The sequence below is a fragment of the Apus apus genome, chromosome 19, assembly GCF_020740795.1.
Source record: "Apus apus isolate bApuApu2 chromosome 19, bApuApu2.pri.cur, whole genome shotgun sequence".
Classification (NCBI taxonomy): Eukaryota; Metazoa; Chordata; class Aves; order Apodiformes; family Apodidae; genus Apus; species Apus apus.
In genome coordinates this window covers 8,491,160-8,505,623 of record NC_067300.1, presented here as the reverse complement: position 1 = coordinate 8,505,623, position 14,464 = coordinate 8,491,160, and the positions used below count along the sequence as shown (strand labels likewise).

The following is a 14,464-nucleotide window of genomic DNA, read 5'->3' as shown; positions in this document are numbered from 1 at the left end:
TGTTGATTGACATTGCACAGGCACAACAAACCTGCCTGCATTAACACCCCCTCCATATCATCCATTGCTCACTAAAATGGAAAGAAAGGTGGTGAAACAGATCTATTCCCCCAGATACACTTCTTGGGGCACACGTGCAGCTTTCCTTCCTCAGCATGACAACCCATTTGTTTCACAGAATTATTCTGGTTGAAAAAGACCTTTAAAGATCATCAAGTCCAACCATTAATTCCATAGAGTTGAGTTCAGAGCAAGACCATATTCCTAAAAACCACATCTACATTTCATAGAACCTCCCCCTCATTCCCCTCATCTATTTTCAGCCTTTCCATGGACTAACTTTTCTTTTAAGACACTCTGAGCATTTTGCTACCATCAGAAAATTCATCAGCTTGACCCCACAAATCACAACAGGGGCAGGTATAAGGGGAACCACCCAGGTTCCTCAGAAGCCACATGAGCTAAAGCAAAGATGTGGCAGATTTCGCTCCCCCAAAAGCAGATGTTTCAACTTCATCCATTAAAAAAAACCACCCAATTGGCCAGCTCTTCTCAAGCAGAAGGCACTCAGCTATTTCCAGGCTTGCAGGAATTGTGCTCGTTTTAGCAGCAGGGCTGTTCATTATTTGGGATGAGTGTCCCCAGGGCAAGGAGGGCCCCGGTTTGTCTGGCCAAGGCTTTGGAAAAGGGAGCTGCAGGGAGGGAAGCATGCTGGGTTATTCTAAATGTGCAGAACATCTTTAACTGATGTTCTGACTCCAGAAGTTTCAGAGCATCTAAGTTTATCGGTGCAGATTTTTAAGTACCGTTAAATAAGGATCCCAAAGTTCTTTGCAGACATTTCCACACTCAAAACAAGCCCCAGTTTTGGTTCTGGTTCATGTTTCATAGGAAAAATCTTAATCAGCTCAGTGTTATCCAAGCCTATTCCCATTACCACAAGAAATCCCAGTGCATTCTCCTAGGCTGAATCCCAAGCAGCACTCCAAAAGCTCCAGAAACTGCCAAAAAAATGCAGGCCTGTGTGCAATAAAGGCAGCAAGTGAAAAGCAGGAGCAGGAAGAGATGAAGGGTAGTTTTGTGGTTTAGGCCTGATGATGCTCCTTCACTGCCTGAATTCTCAAGGTCAACAGGACCTTGGTCCCAGCCCTACATCCACCTGCAGCTCCGCGTGGATGGACTCCTGCAACAGTGCAGTGCTGAGCAAGCCAGACTTCTAAGCCAAAAAGCAAAAAAATCCTGTCTCTGCAGAGCCACGGGGCCCTGGACCAAGGCAAAACTCACTGAAAACACCAAAGGGTCAGCCCAAAAGTCCTGGCCCATGCAGAGGGACGTGCTCCCCTCAGTGCACAGGCATCCTCCAAGCAGGGGCCACAAAGTGCCACCTCCAGCATCCTCGGGCACCTCTGCCTGCTGGAGGCTGCTGGGCTCTGCCTCCCCACAGGAGCAAAGGGCTGATCCTGCCCAGTGCTGAGCTCTGCTCCCAGGCAGCATCTGACAGGCAGACCCTGCTCTGAGAATGTTGCTGTGGCTGGAAAAGAAAAAAAGATGGTGAGACACTGCAGAGGACTTCAGCCCCTGTGCTGGCCCTGCAGAAGGGTTAAGTGTGCCTGCTGCCTTTTCTATACATAGGCTGGTAAGGCAATAGCCTCCAGCACATAAAGGCTTCACTGCTTCCTGATATAGCTCTGTAATTACAGAGCACTGGGAAAATTGCTGTTTCCAGAGCAGATATGGCCCTTATTGTTTTTCTGGTTTGCATCCTGCAGGGAATCAGGACTGAAGTTTAAAAAAAAAGCCAGAGTCAGTTCTAGGCACTGGGTCTGTTTGCTCCTCCTCCCTGTCCCAGCTCCTGAGGTCAGCAGGGAAATCATCCAACAGTTGCAGAAAGACAGATTGTTTTAATTTAAACATTTGAGAGAGGCAGAGTGAGCAACTTTCTCCCGAAGTGTACAAGACGTGATAACATGCCTCTCCCATCCCTGCAAGCCCTGCTAGAGAACATTCCACACAGTTTTCCAGTGTGAGCACTTGCCAGCGTGTGCCAGAGGCAGCAAGCAGGGTGAACACAGCTTCCTCCTCCCACCCTCACGTCGCTTTTGCATCACAGACAAGATGAGGGGATTGTTCTTAGTGATCTGCCCTCCCTGTTACACAAAGCAAAATACCCAAAAGGATCAAGAGGGAAACATCAGCCTCATCAAGAGCAGCATCTGCAGCCCCAGGGCTCCAGGAGAGCAGTTCTTAACCTTAGGGAATAAACGCTTTCCCAGATGAGACACTGAGCAGCAAACAGACTCTATACTTGGAGGATGGACAGCCTTGTATCCTCCAGGGGAAAGACTGAAAGGCACATCCTGTGGGGCTCCTGTCCTACCACAACCATCTCTCCTGCCTTGGGACTCCCATGGAGCCAGACACCAGCAAGTGCAGAGCAGCTCTGCCCATCCCACACACCTCATTCTGCCAGAAGCTGTGTCCTGCCTGTCCACAGCCAGTCCCACCTACCACCCACCTCATCTTTAACTTCCAGGCAACACCAACACAAGGGTTACAGACCCAGTGCTTCGCTGCACAAACCCCACACGTGAGCCACAAACCATCAGCTCCTGCCTTGCTACACCCCTGGAGCAGCACCACACTATGGCATCATAAGGACAAGCATCCCAGTTCCCAGATCATTTTATATCAAATAGAATTGGTGTTGAATTTTCCTTCATCTTGGATCAGAGCTATGCTGGGCAACTCCATTTGCAAGCTGTTTATGGAAGTGACCTTAGCATTAGGTGGGCTAAAAAGATGGTGACCTCAATTTTCTACCGAAAGTGTATTTTGATGTGGGAAGATAAATCAACTCCTAAAGCTTTCATTATTTTTTTTTTAATGTTTTACACCAGAGGAATGATTTCAGAACTGAAAAATCCAATGGCCAGGAATCAAAAATGTAAATATTTCTATGTACTGTCTCTCAGGATTCATATTCTGCCAAAATACCAAAGCAGTACTAGACAATATGCAGGGTGCCTGCTGCAGCACACCCCTGTCTGAGTGCACTCTGGGTCTTTCCTTCCCAGGACAGTGAAAAGCAATTAGCCAAAATGCTGATAAACCCCCAAGGAGGGTGTTTCAGCCACGTGAAAAAGGAAACCCATAAGTGCAGGAGCCCAAGAACCTCTACTCCATTAAAAAAAAGCATTAACAGCTTCTCATCTGGCTCCTGCTTTCAGGCCTCCTGGCCACCACGGCTGTTTTATTGAGGTTGCCCCAGCAGTATCAATTAAAGGAAAATCCTGGCCAACTCCCCATCCCACCCATTTGGCATTCACCCATCCCAGCTCCCCATTCCCCCTCCCACATGTGCAGCCCACAAGCCACATTCCTATTTTCAGCCCTCTGCCAGGGTTAACCAGCTGCCTGGGGCTTGTCAAATGAAGCTTTTGGGCAGGAAATTTTAAAAGCTTAATTTACAGCTGGGCATTTAGCAGGCCCAGGGGATGCTTACCTCCAGGCACCCTACAAGCTCTCACATCCCACCACCCTGCTCTGACACTGCAGGTCCTTCTCCCAGGATGGTGCAGGAATGAGCCAGGACCCTGCTGGCACCCATTGCTCAAGGTGCACCCGTTTTTCTCACCAACACTAAGAGGTCCTGTCCCATGTGTCCTGGTTTGAGCCAGGATGAAGTAAAAGGAAAACTGGCTTCATCCTGGCTCAAACCAGGACACCCATGGCAGTAACTTCACAACATCACTAACATTTACTCTACATGTTGGAAGGAAAACACTGGCTGAGTATGTTAGGGGTCTCCTCAGGGATTTGGAGAAGGATTTCCCTGGGTACCACTAGGGATTTAAAGAGGCTGAAAACGAGCTAACTAACCCTACAGGCTCCAGCTGTTTGTTTTGCCATGAGCCCAATGCATCCAGAATATCACCCAGGTTTTCTGCACAGGGCCCACACCACCAGCAGCTGCCTCTGGAGCCTCTGCCAGCTATAATTGCCAGCTCCAAGCTGCAGCTCCTCTTTACTTTGAGGTGCTTGAACACTTCAGGAAATCCCAGCTGAGATTTGCTCTCAGAACTCCCTGAAGGTACAGTGAAACAGAGCTGTTTGGCACCAGCTGAAACACCTGGCTTGGAAGCTCTTTCTTTTTTTCCATTTCTTTCGAGCAGAATGACACTTGTATTCACAGTGACTCATCTCCTTGACCTTTCTATTCACTTGTAATGGTGCAAGCTGGAAATAAGGGCATGCAAACAATGCATTCATTATTCAGCTGGTGAACTGCAGCCCTCAGACCAAATCTCTACCCTGCAGCAAAGACAAGTACACAGAGTAAATGTCTCATTCCAGCACATCTAGGATGAGCCCCCTCACAGACCACACAAACCCAGTGCTCTTAGTTTGTGTTTGAGGGGTTCAGCTGAATGAACTGCACCAAAAATTGCTGTGTGAAATGCTGCAGGAGTACAAGAGATCCTGGGAAACCAGCAGTGTCATCTCCAGGAATTCAGCTGCAATGAATTCTTACTTAAGTATTGTCTTGGAAACAAAAAAGGGGGTGGAGGGAAGACCAGCAAAGGAAAAGAGGCCAGAGAGGCTCTGTGAGGCTACACGAGCTCAGCCAAAGCTCAGGCTCTTTCCTGTATATCCACAGCTCAAAAAATAGAAACTCTAGCTGACTTGCAAGTGAAACTCTAAATCTGGCCACTAAAACTGCCTGACAGTCCCTCCAAGCAGGGACTCCAGCAGACCCCTTAGTGACCTCTCTTCTCTAGGAGCTTCCCCTCACCAACCTCTTGCAGCATTTCCAGCAGAGCTGCAGCCCCCCCAGCCCCTGCAAGACAGAGCGGTGGAGCACGGAAAGGCAGGGGAGAAAAGGGCTTCAAAGAGTTTGCTTAGAAGCTGAGCCAGGAAAAAAACTTATTACTTTATTTACTCTGAAGGAATTAGCATCTCCCTGGCTGCAGATGCACAGCTTGATCCAGGCAGGAATGGCATGCAGGGTCATCCCAAGCTAACAGCAAGCTTTAGCTGCATTTCAGCTGGGCAGTTCATTCATGTCTTCAACAAGGCACAGCTTCCCAAGGAGACCAAAAGGTCCCCCAAACATGCACCCCCATCCCTCCTTAGGAAAACAAGGTGCCTTGCTCCTGGGATGCTGTTGAAACCAAGGGAAAGTTGTCCCTGAGCACAGCGAGACTAAGGTTTGGCCTTCAAATCTTCCTACAGTGAATCCAGAGCAGCAGGGCTGAGCACAAGGAATACAGCACCAGGCATGGGAGATGTCTCCAGAAATCAAACCAAGCCTGTAGGGATGAACACACTTGCCCGTGGCAGAGCACTCAAAATACACTGAAATTACATCCTTATCTTACAGCTGAATGGCAGCACCCCAAAACCAGCCTGACATCACCTTACCTGACCTCCTGCTCCTGCCCACAGCAGAGGCTTAGTAGGCAAAACCCCACAAGGATACCCAGCCTCAGGATCCAGCACCCCACTTCCATCTGCATCCCTCCAAAGGCGTTTCTACCCAGTGAACTGAAGCACCCATGTGGTACCTAAGAGATCCTCTGCCTGCTTTGGATTTCATTTATAAATCTAATGCTTTGTAGTGGTCTAAGAGCAGACAATGTAACAGCCTGGTGGTCTGTGTTGCACTCCATCATATAATCTGCAAGAAATCTATCCAGATCTGAAGACAAAATCCAGATAACCTCCTGGATTTGCAGTGTGAGGCACTAGTGTTGCTAGACAGGAAGACATCATCCCAGAGAGGAAAATTTATAAAGTAGAAAGCTCCTAGACCACAAGCACTAAGATAACCTGAGGCACAGGGATGAAAAGAGACTCTTAGAACACTTCAGTGCTTGAGAACACTTGTCCTGTTGGTACAATGTTCTGTGTTAACACAACACCTCAACACCAGGTTCAACACCAGGAGACAGGATCAGGCCCCAGGGCATGGGAAATACAAGGACGTGTCCAAAGGCTGGAAGAAAGCCTGCACCAGATGTCAGGAATGAGCACTGATGTAGCTCATTCCACTCATTCAATCCCAAAACTATCCTTTTTCTCTCCAGCTTATTACACAATCTTGAAGGAAAACTCCAGCATCATAAGTACATTCATACCATTTTCCTAGTTTCAAAAAAATGACATCTCTCATCCTGGTGAAAGCTTCCAGATGATGCTAAGAATCCTGTTGGCTTCTGGAGAGAAAAAAAGAGCCCAGACTCAGAGCAATCAACCTCAAAAATGCCTTTTGTGTAGCTCCTTCATTTATTTATATAAGAACTAAAGATTTTCCAGACATCCACAGAGAAACCACGGCATCATTTGGACACTTCACTCAGTCCTAGGCTTCATTTCAAGAGCCTTGAAACTTGCCAACAGCAACCCAGTGGCTAATTACACCATGTTGCCAACCTAAGTTTTTTCCATCTAACACCAGATTTTAACAAATATTTTCCATTCTTTCATGTCTCAACTTTTTTCCTGGTTTTAGTCGTTCTTCTTATACTGATGATTTCTTTGTTTCACACAAAGGTTTAGTTCAAGAAAAACTCCCAGCTTGCAAACTCAGTGCCCATCCCATGAGCTCCCATCTAGTTAGTACAAAAGAAAGCTTTGATGTGCAGCAAGGTCTGGCTGCAACTGGAGGAGACAGTCCCAGGAACATCTCCCAAGCAAGCCCAGGAGGGCAAAGAAGAGGGAATGCACTGCCTAGGCTAAACAGTTGAAGGTACAAGTAGGTAACAGGCAACACCAGGAGGCAGAAAACTACGTGAAAGGTCTGAAGATTGCATTCTGCTTGCCTTGGTCAAAGATTTGCACCCACAGCCAAACAAAGCTGCTGCTCAGGACACTTGTGCTGGTGCTCAGCTAAAGGGGAGCAGCCAAACCCCAGCAAAGAAAGTGTTTCCTGCTCCAAGCGTGATGCTCTGCCTTCTCCAGAAAGCAGTGTCCATCTGGAAGGGTTTCCCCTTCCAAACAAATCTCCTAAAAACCTCCCCCAAAAGCCACCACCCCATTAGAAAGGAATAAAAACCTACCAACATCTTCAGACTGTTACTCCTGACAGCTCTGTACAATAGCTGCACTCCAAAGGGGTCATAACCAGAGAAATCCAAAAAACAAAAGCCAAAAAAGGCACTGAGGAGTCCTGTTCCAGAACATCACCAAGCACTGAGAACCCTTCAGAGCTCAGCAGAACCAGAGCTTGGAAGGAACCACAGGAGGAGCAGTGCTGTTGGTTGCCCAAGCCTTCCCCTGGGAATCCCCACTTGTCAGCAGACACAAGGGGAACTCCCTTCAGGAGGACAGTGTCTCCCAGCACCAGGTCCTACTGCTTATGTCAGACTTGCCACATATCCAAGATAGATTGTTGCAATCCATTCTAAAAAGAAGCTAAAAGTCAAGGACCTCTGCAGATAGTGCGGGGAAACCAACGGAGATGATCCAACTGATCTCCAGAAGCAGCATAAATCATGTGTGCACGTGCCTCTGTAGTGACACCAAGTGTGGGACAAATCCCACACATCTGAGATTTGACCCAATTCCAGTAGATGACTGTCTAAGGCATCAGCATTCCCAAAATATCCTCAACAGCAGCAGTATCACAGACCTGCAGAGTCAGGGTTTCCCTGAAGATGAGTAGAAGTCTACACTGGATAAAAGCACAGAATAGAGAGTGTAAAAACTCTTCCTCCACACTAAAAAAAAGCCTAAGAGGTGTGTTCTGTGGTTCATTCCTTATGTATTTGCCAGATAATTCTTCTCATTTTAAGCAGCAGATTCCATACGGGTATTGAGAAGACATTGCCAGGTTTTCAACAGAACCCAAATAATATTTTAAACCTTTCTCTGCAAAATAATTCATTCTCTAGAACAAGAGCTGCACCCTGAGGGTAGGGCTGCTGTCAAACTAACCAGGGGAGAGCACGCTTGGGCCAGTGTGTACGTACATGATGAAGTGCCAGATTTCCCCTTGTAACACAGCAGGGGTTTCCCCTGTCTCAGGAGCTGCTACACTTCAAAGTCCATTCACTGGACAAATGGAATCACTCTTCAGGTCACTCCAGACCTGGGCACCTCCACCCCAAAACCACAGGGCACACTGACCAGTCCTTGCTGTCTGACACAGGTGCCAAGTAGGAGGCCAGAGAGGCTTCTACCTCGACTCTTATCCTTTAAGGCTGAGCAGCCTGTGATGGCAACTTTGGCTTGAACAAGGTCCTAGACCCACCCCTGCACCTGTTGTTTGCTGCCATCCAGCAATGCAGGGGCTCAGCTCCCTGCTCTTCCCAGGTCCTGCCGTTCTCCCAACACATCCCCAGGCAATCACACAAACACATCCAGAGCAAAGCCATGGATCACCATGGTGATACTCATTTGGGTACTTTTTACAGGCACTGCCTCCCCGGGGGCCTGTCCCCCCTTTCCTTCATTACCCTTTGTAGGTTTGCTGGGCCACTAAGCCCCCAGTGCTCAACCTGCTGGTGTGGAAGCATTCCCAGATATGTCAGTCCATGCACTTTTCCCAAGTGTAGATTTTCATGTTTACACAGAGGGATTGGCCATCCATCCTCCACCCTACTGCAGGAAAGGCAGCACTGCCACCCAGCCCAGCACCCAGGCAGCACAGGGAAAGGGAGCAGGTCAGAGAATCACAGTGTAAGAAAATAGAAGAAGTAATTGCTAAAAAAATAATTGCTGATTTCCTTTACCTCTACAGAGGAGAAGAAAACCCAGACTAAAGAGCAGCTTCCTGGAAAGTACTCCCACAGATTTATTTCTGAAGGCCAGACAAAACTCAGATCAGCTAATTCCCATCTGTAAATGGCACTTCACACAAGTGCTTCTGCATTAGTGGCATCTGCCACAGCAGCACCTTCTGCTTCTCAGCATCTGCTGCCACACTTTGTCTCATCATATGGAACGTATCTCTAATTCAAAGCAGTTGTAAGAACACTCTAAGCCTGAGCCCTGAAACCAGACTGCAGGACAGATGAGGAAACTAATTCACCGAAGCAGAGATGGACAGAGCACCAGGACCAGACCTCATCTTCAGTAAGAAAAGCTGCCAAGGGTGACAGGACATCTACGTGTCACTAAGGGTTTGACCCTCTGGGACAGTGACAAAGGTTTTCATGTTGGAGCCCTGAGAAGAAAAGCTACTTCAGAATTAAAGTTACACTGAACATGACAAGCAGTGCGTTCCTTCAGACAGGAATGAACCTGGAAAGTCTGTCTCTTCCAACAGAATGTAAAGGGCAGGGGCAGGATCCACTTAAAATTAGGATGCACATCCTCTTTATAGCCCCTCCCTGTTTGTCCTCGGACGATTTTGTCTGAAAGTCACACCAAGACAGTTTTGTTTCCTGATCACCCTTGACCTGGGAGGTTTTATGTGAGGTGCTAGAGGTCAGAGGCAGCAACACCAGCAGGCAAGTCCTCACTGCTGTCCCTTTTTGCACACCAAAAACCAGCTGCTCTTCAGCAGGCTTTGCCTTAGAGCTACCCCTAAAGACCAAAGACAAAGTGGGATTTCTCCAGTCCCCAACAAACCCTTGCAAACAACACTGCAATGCTGCAGACTGAAGAGCCAACGTTCCCCTTCGCTTTGGTGGGAGCCACCAGAACCAGCTCCTTGACCCCGAGTTGAAAAATCAGCTCCCACATCCAGCACAGCGGTGGCACCGTGGGGAGGGGAGTGCAGGAGCAGCCTTCAGAAACCATCTCAAAGGGAATGATCAGCAAAGAGTTTTCATTTGACCCCAGTTTACATGGAAAAATAATATATTACCTCAGCTGAACGCCTCTACCAAGTCCCCAGACAGGCATGTCCAACAGCTGGGTGCTTTTAAGTTGCAAAGTCCTGTTCCAATCTGGCAATACATTGACAGCATAATCCAGGCTTTACACTGGAAATCAGATCTGCCATCAATTCCAAGCTTATAAGGTCATATTTCTTCTTGTAAAACAATATCAACACTTTTGATTGGCAAAATATTAAACAAAACACTTTCAACTAGCTGGATAAAGAGGACTACTTTGTTTTTAGCTCATTCTGGATGAGTGGGGAAGAGCCAAGGAGAGAAGCAACAAATGGTAACAGGACACTTCATAGTTTCCAGCATTATTTCTTTTCAAGGCCATGCCATGTATTCTTATTACACTCCTTTTTGCCACTAAAGGAAACTGCTGCTTCCAAAATTTTTCACCCAGAAACCTGATTCAATTTTATGGGGATTTGTAAAAGCAGAGACAGATTCCAATTTTGTCTGTGGGTTAGATTTTTGTGTGACATCATCTGTTAAAATATGGGAAAATCTGAGCTGGAAGGGCAGTGATCAGAGGCAGTTCCATTTGTGTTGCCTTTGACAATGTCTCTTTTTTTTCTGGAGACCCTCTGAGGTTCTTTCTCCCTTTCTTCTGGGGCCACTTGATGGATCTGCTTCTGAGGACTACTGAGAAGATTCACCACGCTGAGAAGCCAACCAAAACGAAACCGAAACAATCTCAGCTGAAATAAAACCAGAAAGGGCTTGGAAAGATAAAAAAAAGCTAGAAAGAGCATTAGTCAATGCCACCAGCAGTCCCAATCTGACTCCTCCCTCAGCCAAATTATTTCATGTCCCATTAGGAGGCTCATTAGGAAAACTCAAAGCCTTTCACTGCAAGAGTCATGACTTGGAGCTTCACATTGGCCCTGCAAAACTCTCCAGCCACCCGGGGCAGCACTAGGTCCAGCCAATCCTGCTTCCTCCAGCTGCAGAACACAGCTGGACCCAAACGTTGCAGAAAAGTTACCAGGTAACTTTGAAAGCAGCTGGTCTGGTGTGGAAGCTGGTCTGAAGGACGTACCCGACAGGCAAAACGCCTCAGGATGCTCTGAACCCATGAAAACTCTCACTCAAACAAACGAAAAAGGAAAGTTGACAAAGTTTCCCTTGGAAACACACTAGACCGGTAATTATTCATTTTCAACTTATACAAAGTAACAGAGCGGCCTGGCAGGGGGGATGCCCAGAAAGAACTCAATGGGGAGGCTGGTTCTCCCAGCCCTGAAACTGCTCCAACAGCCCGAGACTTTTGTAGCACAACGCAAACTCTTGTAGTAGCTCCGACTGCCGGGAACTTGCCCTGCAGGCATGTTCTAGAGGCATTTTTTTATTCATTCAACTTCTTTTCCATCTTGCTCAGGCTTTTGCAAGCAAACCATTCATGAAAGCATTCCTCGTACGCCCACCTTTCCTTCCCTAAGGTCATTTCAAGAACCTAGAAATCACAATAACCTGCAACCGTGCTGCCAGACACAGAACCCCGCACGCATTTGTCGCGGTAACACACAAACAACCCCGCAAACACCCTCGGGAAAAAATGCCCCGAGCAGGCAAAAATCACACATGAAAACTGAATCCCAGAGCGCTCAGCTCTTCAGGGCACTTCTCTCTGTTTCTCAAGTTACGAACTCCATCCACTTAAACTTTTCAGGTTTCAAAACCACCACCAAACGGCTTCTCAGCCTCTCCTGAAACACCGTCTAGAAAGCCCTGAGAGCGGCGGTGCCTCCGAGTGTCCGCTGCAAACTCAGCAAACACTCTGAGCACACACACACACACACAACTTTGCCAGCAGGCTCCCAAGTCTCCATATCTTCCCTACTCAGGCAGTTCACAACCCAGCCGGGGAAGGCAGAGCTCTGGAAACACACTCAGCAAACCCAAAGCTGGTGAAAATCAAGTGCTTAGTCCCACTCCTCCATGACTGTAAAAAAAAATGACATTCCAGGCGTTTTTTTTTTTCCTGGCTGCGTGTCTGTTGCACATCTGGTCCTTCCCAGAGAGCTGCCTCTTGCCACAGCCACAACTTTAGGGAGAAACCCTGCGAATTTGGGTCGGCGGGGCAGGGAGGGCAGAGCAGCCGTGGGGTCCCGAGCAGAAGCGGCTGCAAAGCTTTTGTGTCCCCAAAACCGCCGCTTTGATGTGCGGGGCTGAGAAGGGAGGGGGGGGAGCAGATTCATTCTGGACAAAACAAAAAAGTTTCTCCTCCTGAAGGAGGAACTACGCAGCCAGGGGTTTCCAGTTGACTAAATATACGTTCTCCAGACCTATACCCGCTGATACACAAAGAACTAGAGCCTCCAGAAAACACATCCTGACTTCTGCTCCGGGGCAAACACACCGAGCCCAGCGCCGGGAAAGCCGAACAAAGTTGTCAGTTTTTTCCCCTTTTACGGGCCCCCTGACAAATGGCACTCGGAGGCTCGGGCAGCTGAAGGAGGTTGGGTGGGTTTGCTGGATTGGGTTTTTTTTTGGTTGGTTTTTGTTGTTGGTTCCCCCCCCCCCCCCCCGCCCCAGAACGCACTGACTAGGGCAAGGGAAACGTTTTGCCCCGCACAAAAGCCCCTTCTCCTCGTCCTCCCCACCCAAGCCGCCTCCCTCCCGCAGCAACCGGGGCTCGCTGCCCCGGGGATGGGCGGGTTGGAGCCCTGAGGGGCCTCTTACCTGCCCGGCCAAGGGCCAGGGCACCCAGCAGCACCAGGACAGAGGGTACCGACCAGCTCCGTATCCAACTGCGCCTTTTCCACCGCGTGTGCGTATCCATGGTCCACAAAAAACGGGGCACCAGGCTCGGGACAACTCGAAGGGGAAAGGGGTGGAAAAAATAAAAATAGATATATACAAGCACAAGAGAAGAAAAACCTCTGAGACCCCCCCCGCCAGCCCCCCCGGGGAGAGCAGCCGCTTTATAAAGCCATGGGGCGGGCGGAGGGCTTGTCGGGGGCTCCGCCGCGCTCGCTCCGGCCCTGCCTGCTCCTGCAGCCACAAACTTTTGCTTTCTCTCCCCCCACCCCCCTTGGGTTGTGTTTTTTTTTTTTCCCCTCCTCTCTCTCTCTCTCTTCTTTTAAACCCAAGGCAAGAGTTTGTCAATCTCGGAGCCCAGCAGCAAATCAGGGCCGGGCGGTGCTGCCCCCGGCCCGGCCCCCCCGCCCGCCCCGCTCCGCTCCCCCCCGCGCCAAGTTTGAAGCTGCGGGGCTGCGGCAATCCCTGGCCCCCCAAAAACGGGGGTTTCCTCTCTTTTCCTCACGGGAATAGCTCCAGCCGGAGTTTTCTCTTCCTTTCCCCCCCTCCCTCTTTCCGCCTGCAGAAGGAGGCGCCGGGCGCGGGGCTTGTGGCCACACGGGAAAGGCGAGGACGTGGGAGAGCAGAAAGTGAGGCCAGAGCTGCAAAACCTGCCTGAAGAGGGTAGAGGTGTGGGCACGAACGGGGAGAAAGGGAAGGTGGCATCCCCTGCCAGGCTGGCTGGGCTGGCAAAGCCCTCTGGCAGGCAGGGAGGATGAGGAGGGGAAGCACCTCTGGCTGCACAGCCAGCCTGACCCGGGGTCCAGCTCTGCTCCCACCACACACTGAGCACCCGTCACCTTTGCACACCAGTTGTGGCTGGTGCATCACTCTGGTAAACACCAACTTTAAATGATTTCACTTGTTCTGACATTGCGTAGCACTGCAGTTAGTACAGAACTGAAACACCAACCAACCAGAAGTTGATGTGACACGGCTACATCAGGTCCTCTTTCTCCAGGCTGCCTTCCTGTTCTTCCCTCAGGCCCCAGGAGAGGAGGACAGACCTCACACTGCAGGACTGGGTGTCACACAATGGTGCAGACCCCTCAACAGAACCAAGATCAGGTCATCTGGAGACCAGAGAAGGAAGAGCAACCAAACACAGCCCTCTCCCTTCACTGAAGCGCTTTAAAGACACTTGCTGGCATCAATATTTGGTTAGTTAATGCCATTTAAGATCTGATCATTGTCAGCACACATCCAGGTGGCTTGAGTGGTAGGAGTTGTGCTAATTTTTCATGGAGCAACAACTTCACCTATGGAGTCATGCCCTGAACCACATCAAACCATCCAAACCTTTCCCAGTCCTTGCACAGCAGCATCCTTAGGGCCTTCAGTGTCCACAGGGAAAATAACCATTGCACCCACCTAACTCCCACCCTGGACTCCAGCCTCCTTGTCTATAGGTTCAATCTTTTAGCACCCTAAGAACCTGGGCAGCCACTGGCCATTCCATTGATCATATACAAGGAAAGCAACATGTAAGTTGGGGTCACTCATCCTGTCCCTGCTTGGGATTCTGACTGAAGAGCTCAGCACAACAAGGGCTTGGACTGAGCTTTAGCTGTTCACTCAGCATAAATCTTTGGCCTCCTGGAATGAAAGTTTCTTGGTCAGGTAACAGGGATCAAACTAGCACATGAAAAACCCACAGGCACAGGAGGCCAAATCTTACTAGAGCTGCAGAAGGAAGCAAGGGGAAAGGGGAGCTCCCAGTCTGCTCAGCTTGTAGCCAAGTAAAGAGTTTATTTAATGGTTCAGTGCAGAAGTGTTGTAGGAAATGCCTCTTTCCCTCTGAACCTGTTGAGATGCCTTCTCCCTCTTACCAA

At 49.1% G+C, this 14,464-nt stretch overlaps 1 protein-coding gene across 2 annotated transcripts in view; it reads right to left on the bottom strand.

Annotated features, from left to right (window-relative positions):
• The window catches only part of COL5A1 (collagen type V alpha 1 chain), a 144,197-nt gene extending 131,362 nt beyond the window's left edge, over positions 1-12,835 (bottom strand). For both annotated transcript variants that reach the window (XM_051636780.1, XM_051636781.1), the window contains exon 1: positions 12,516-12,835. In XM_051636780.1, the coding sequence (XP_051492740.1) occupies positions 12,516-12,615 (100 nt within the window). In that variant the 5' untranslated portion in view covers positions 12,616-12,835. The remainder of the gene's footprint in view (positions 1-12,515) is intronic.
• Positions 12,836-14,464: the final 1,629 nt, after the last annotated feature.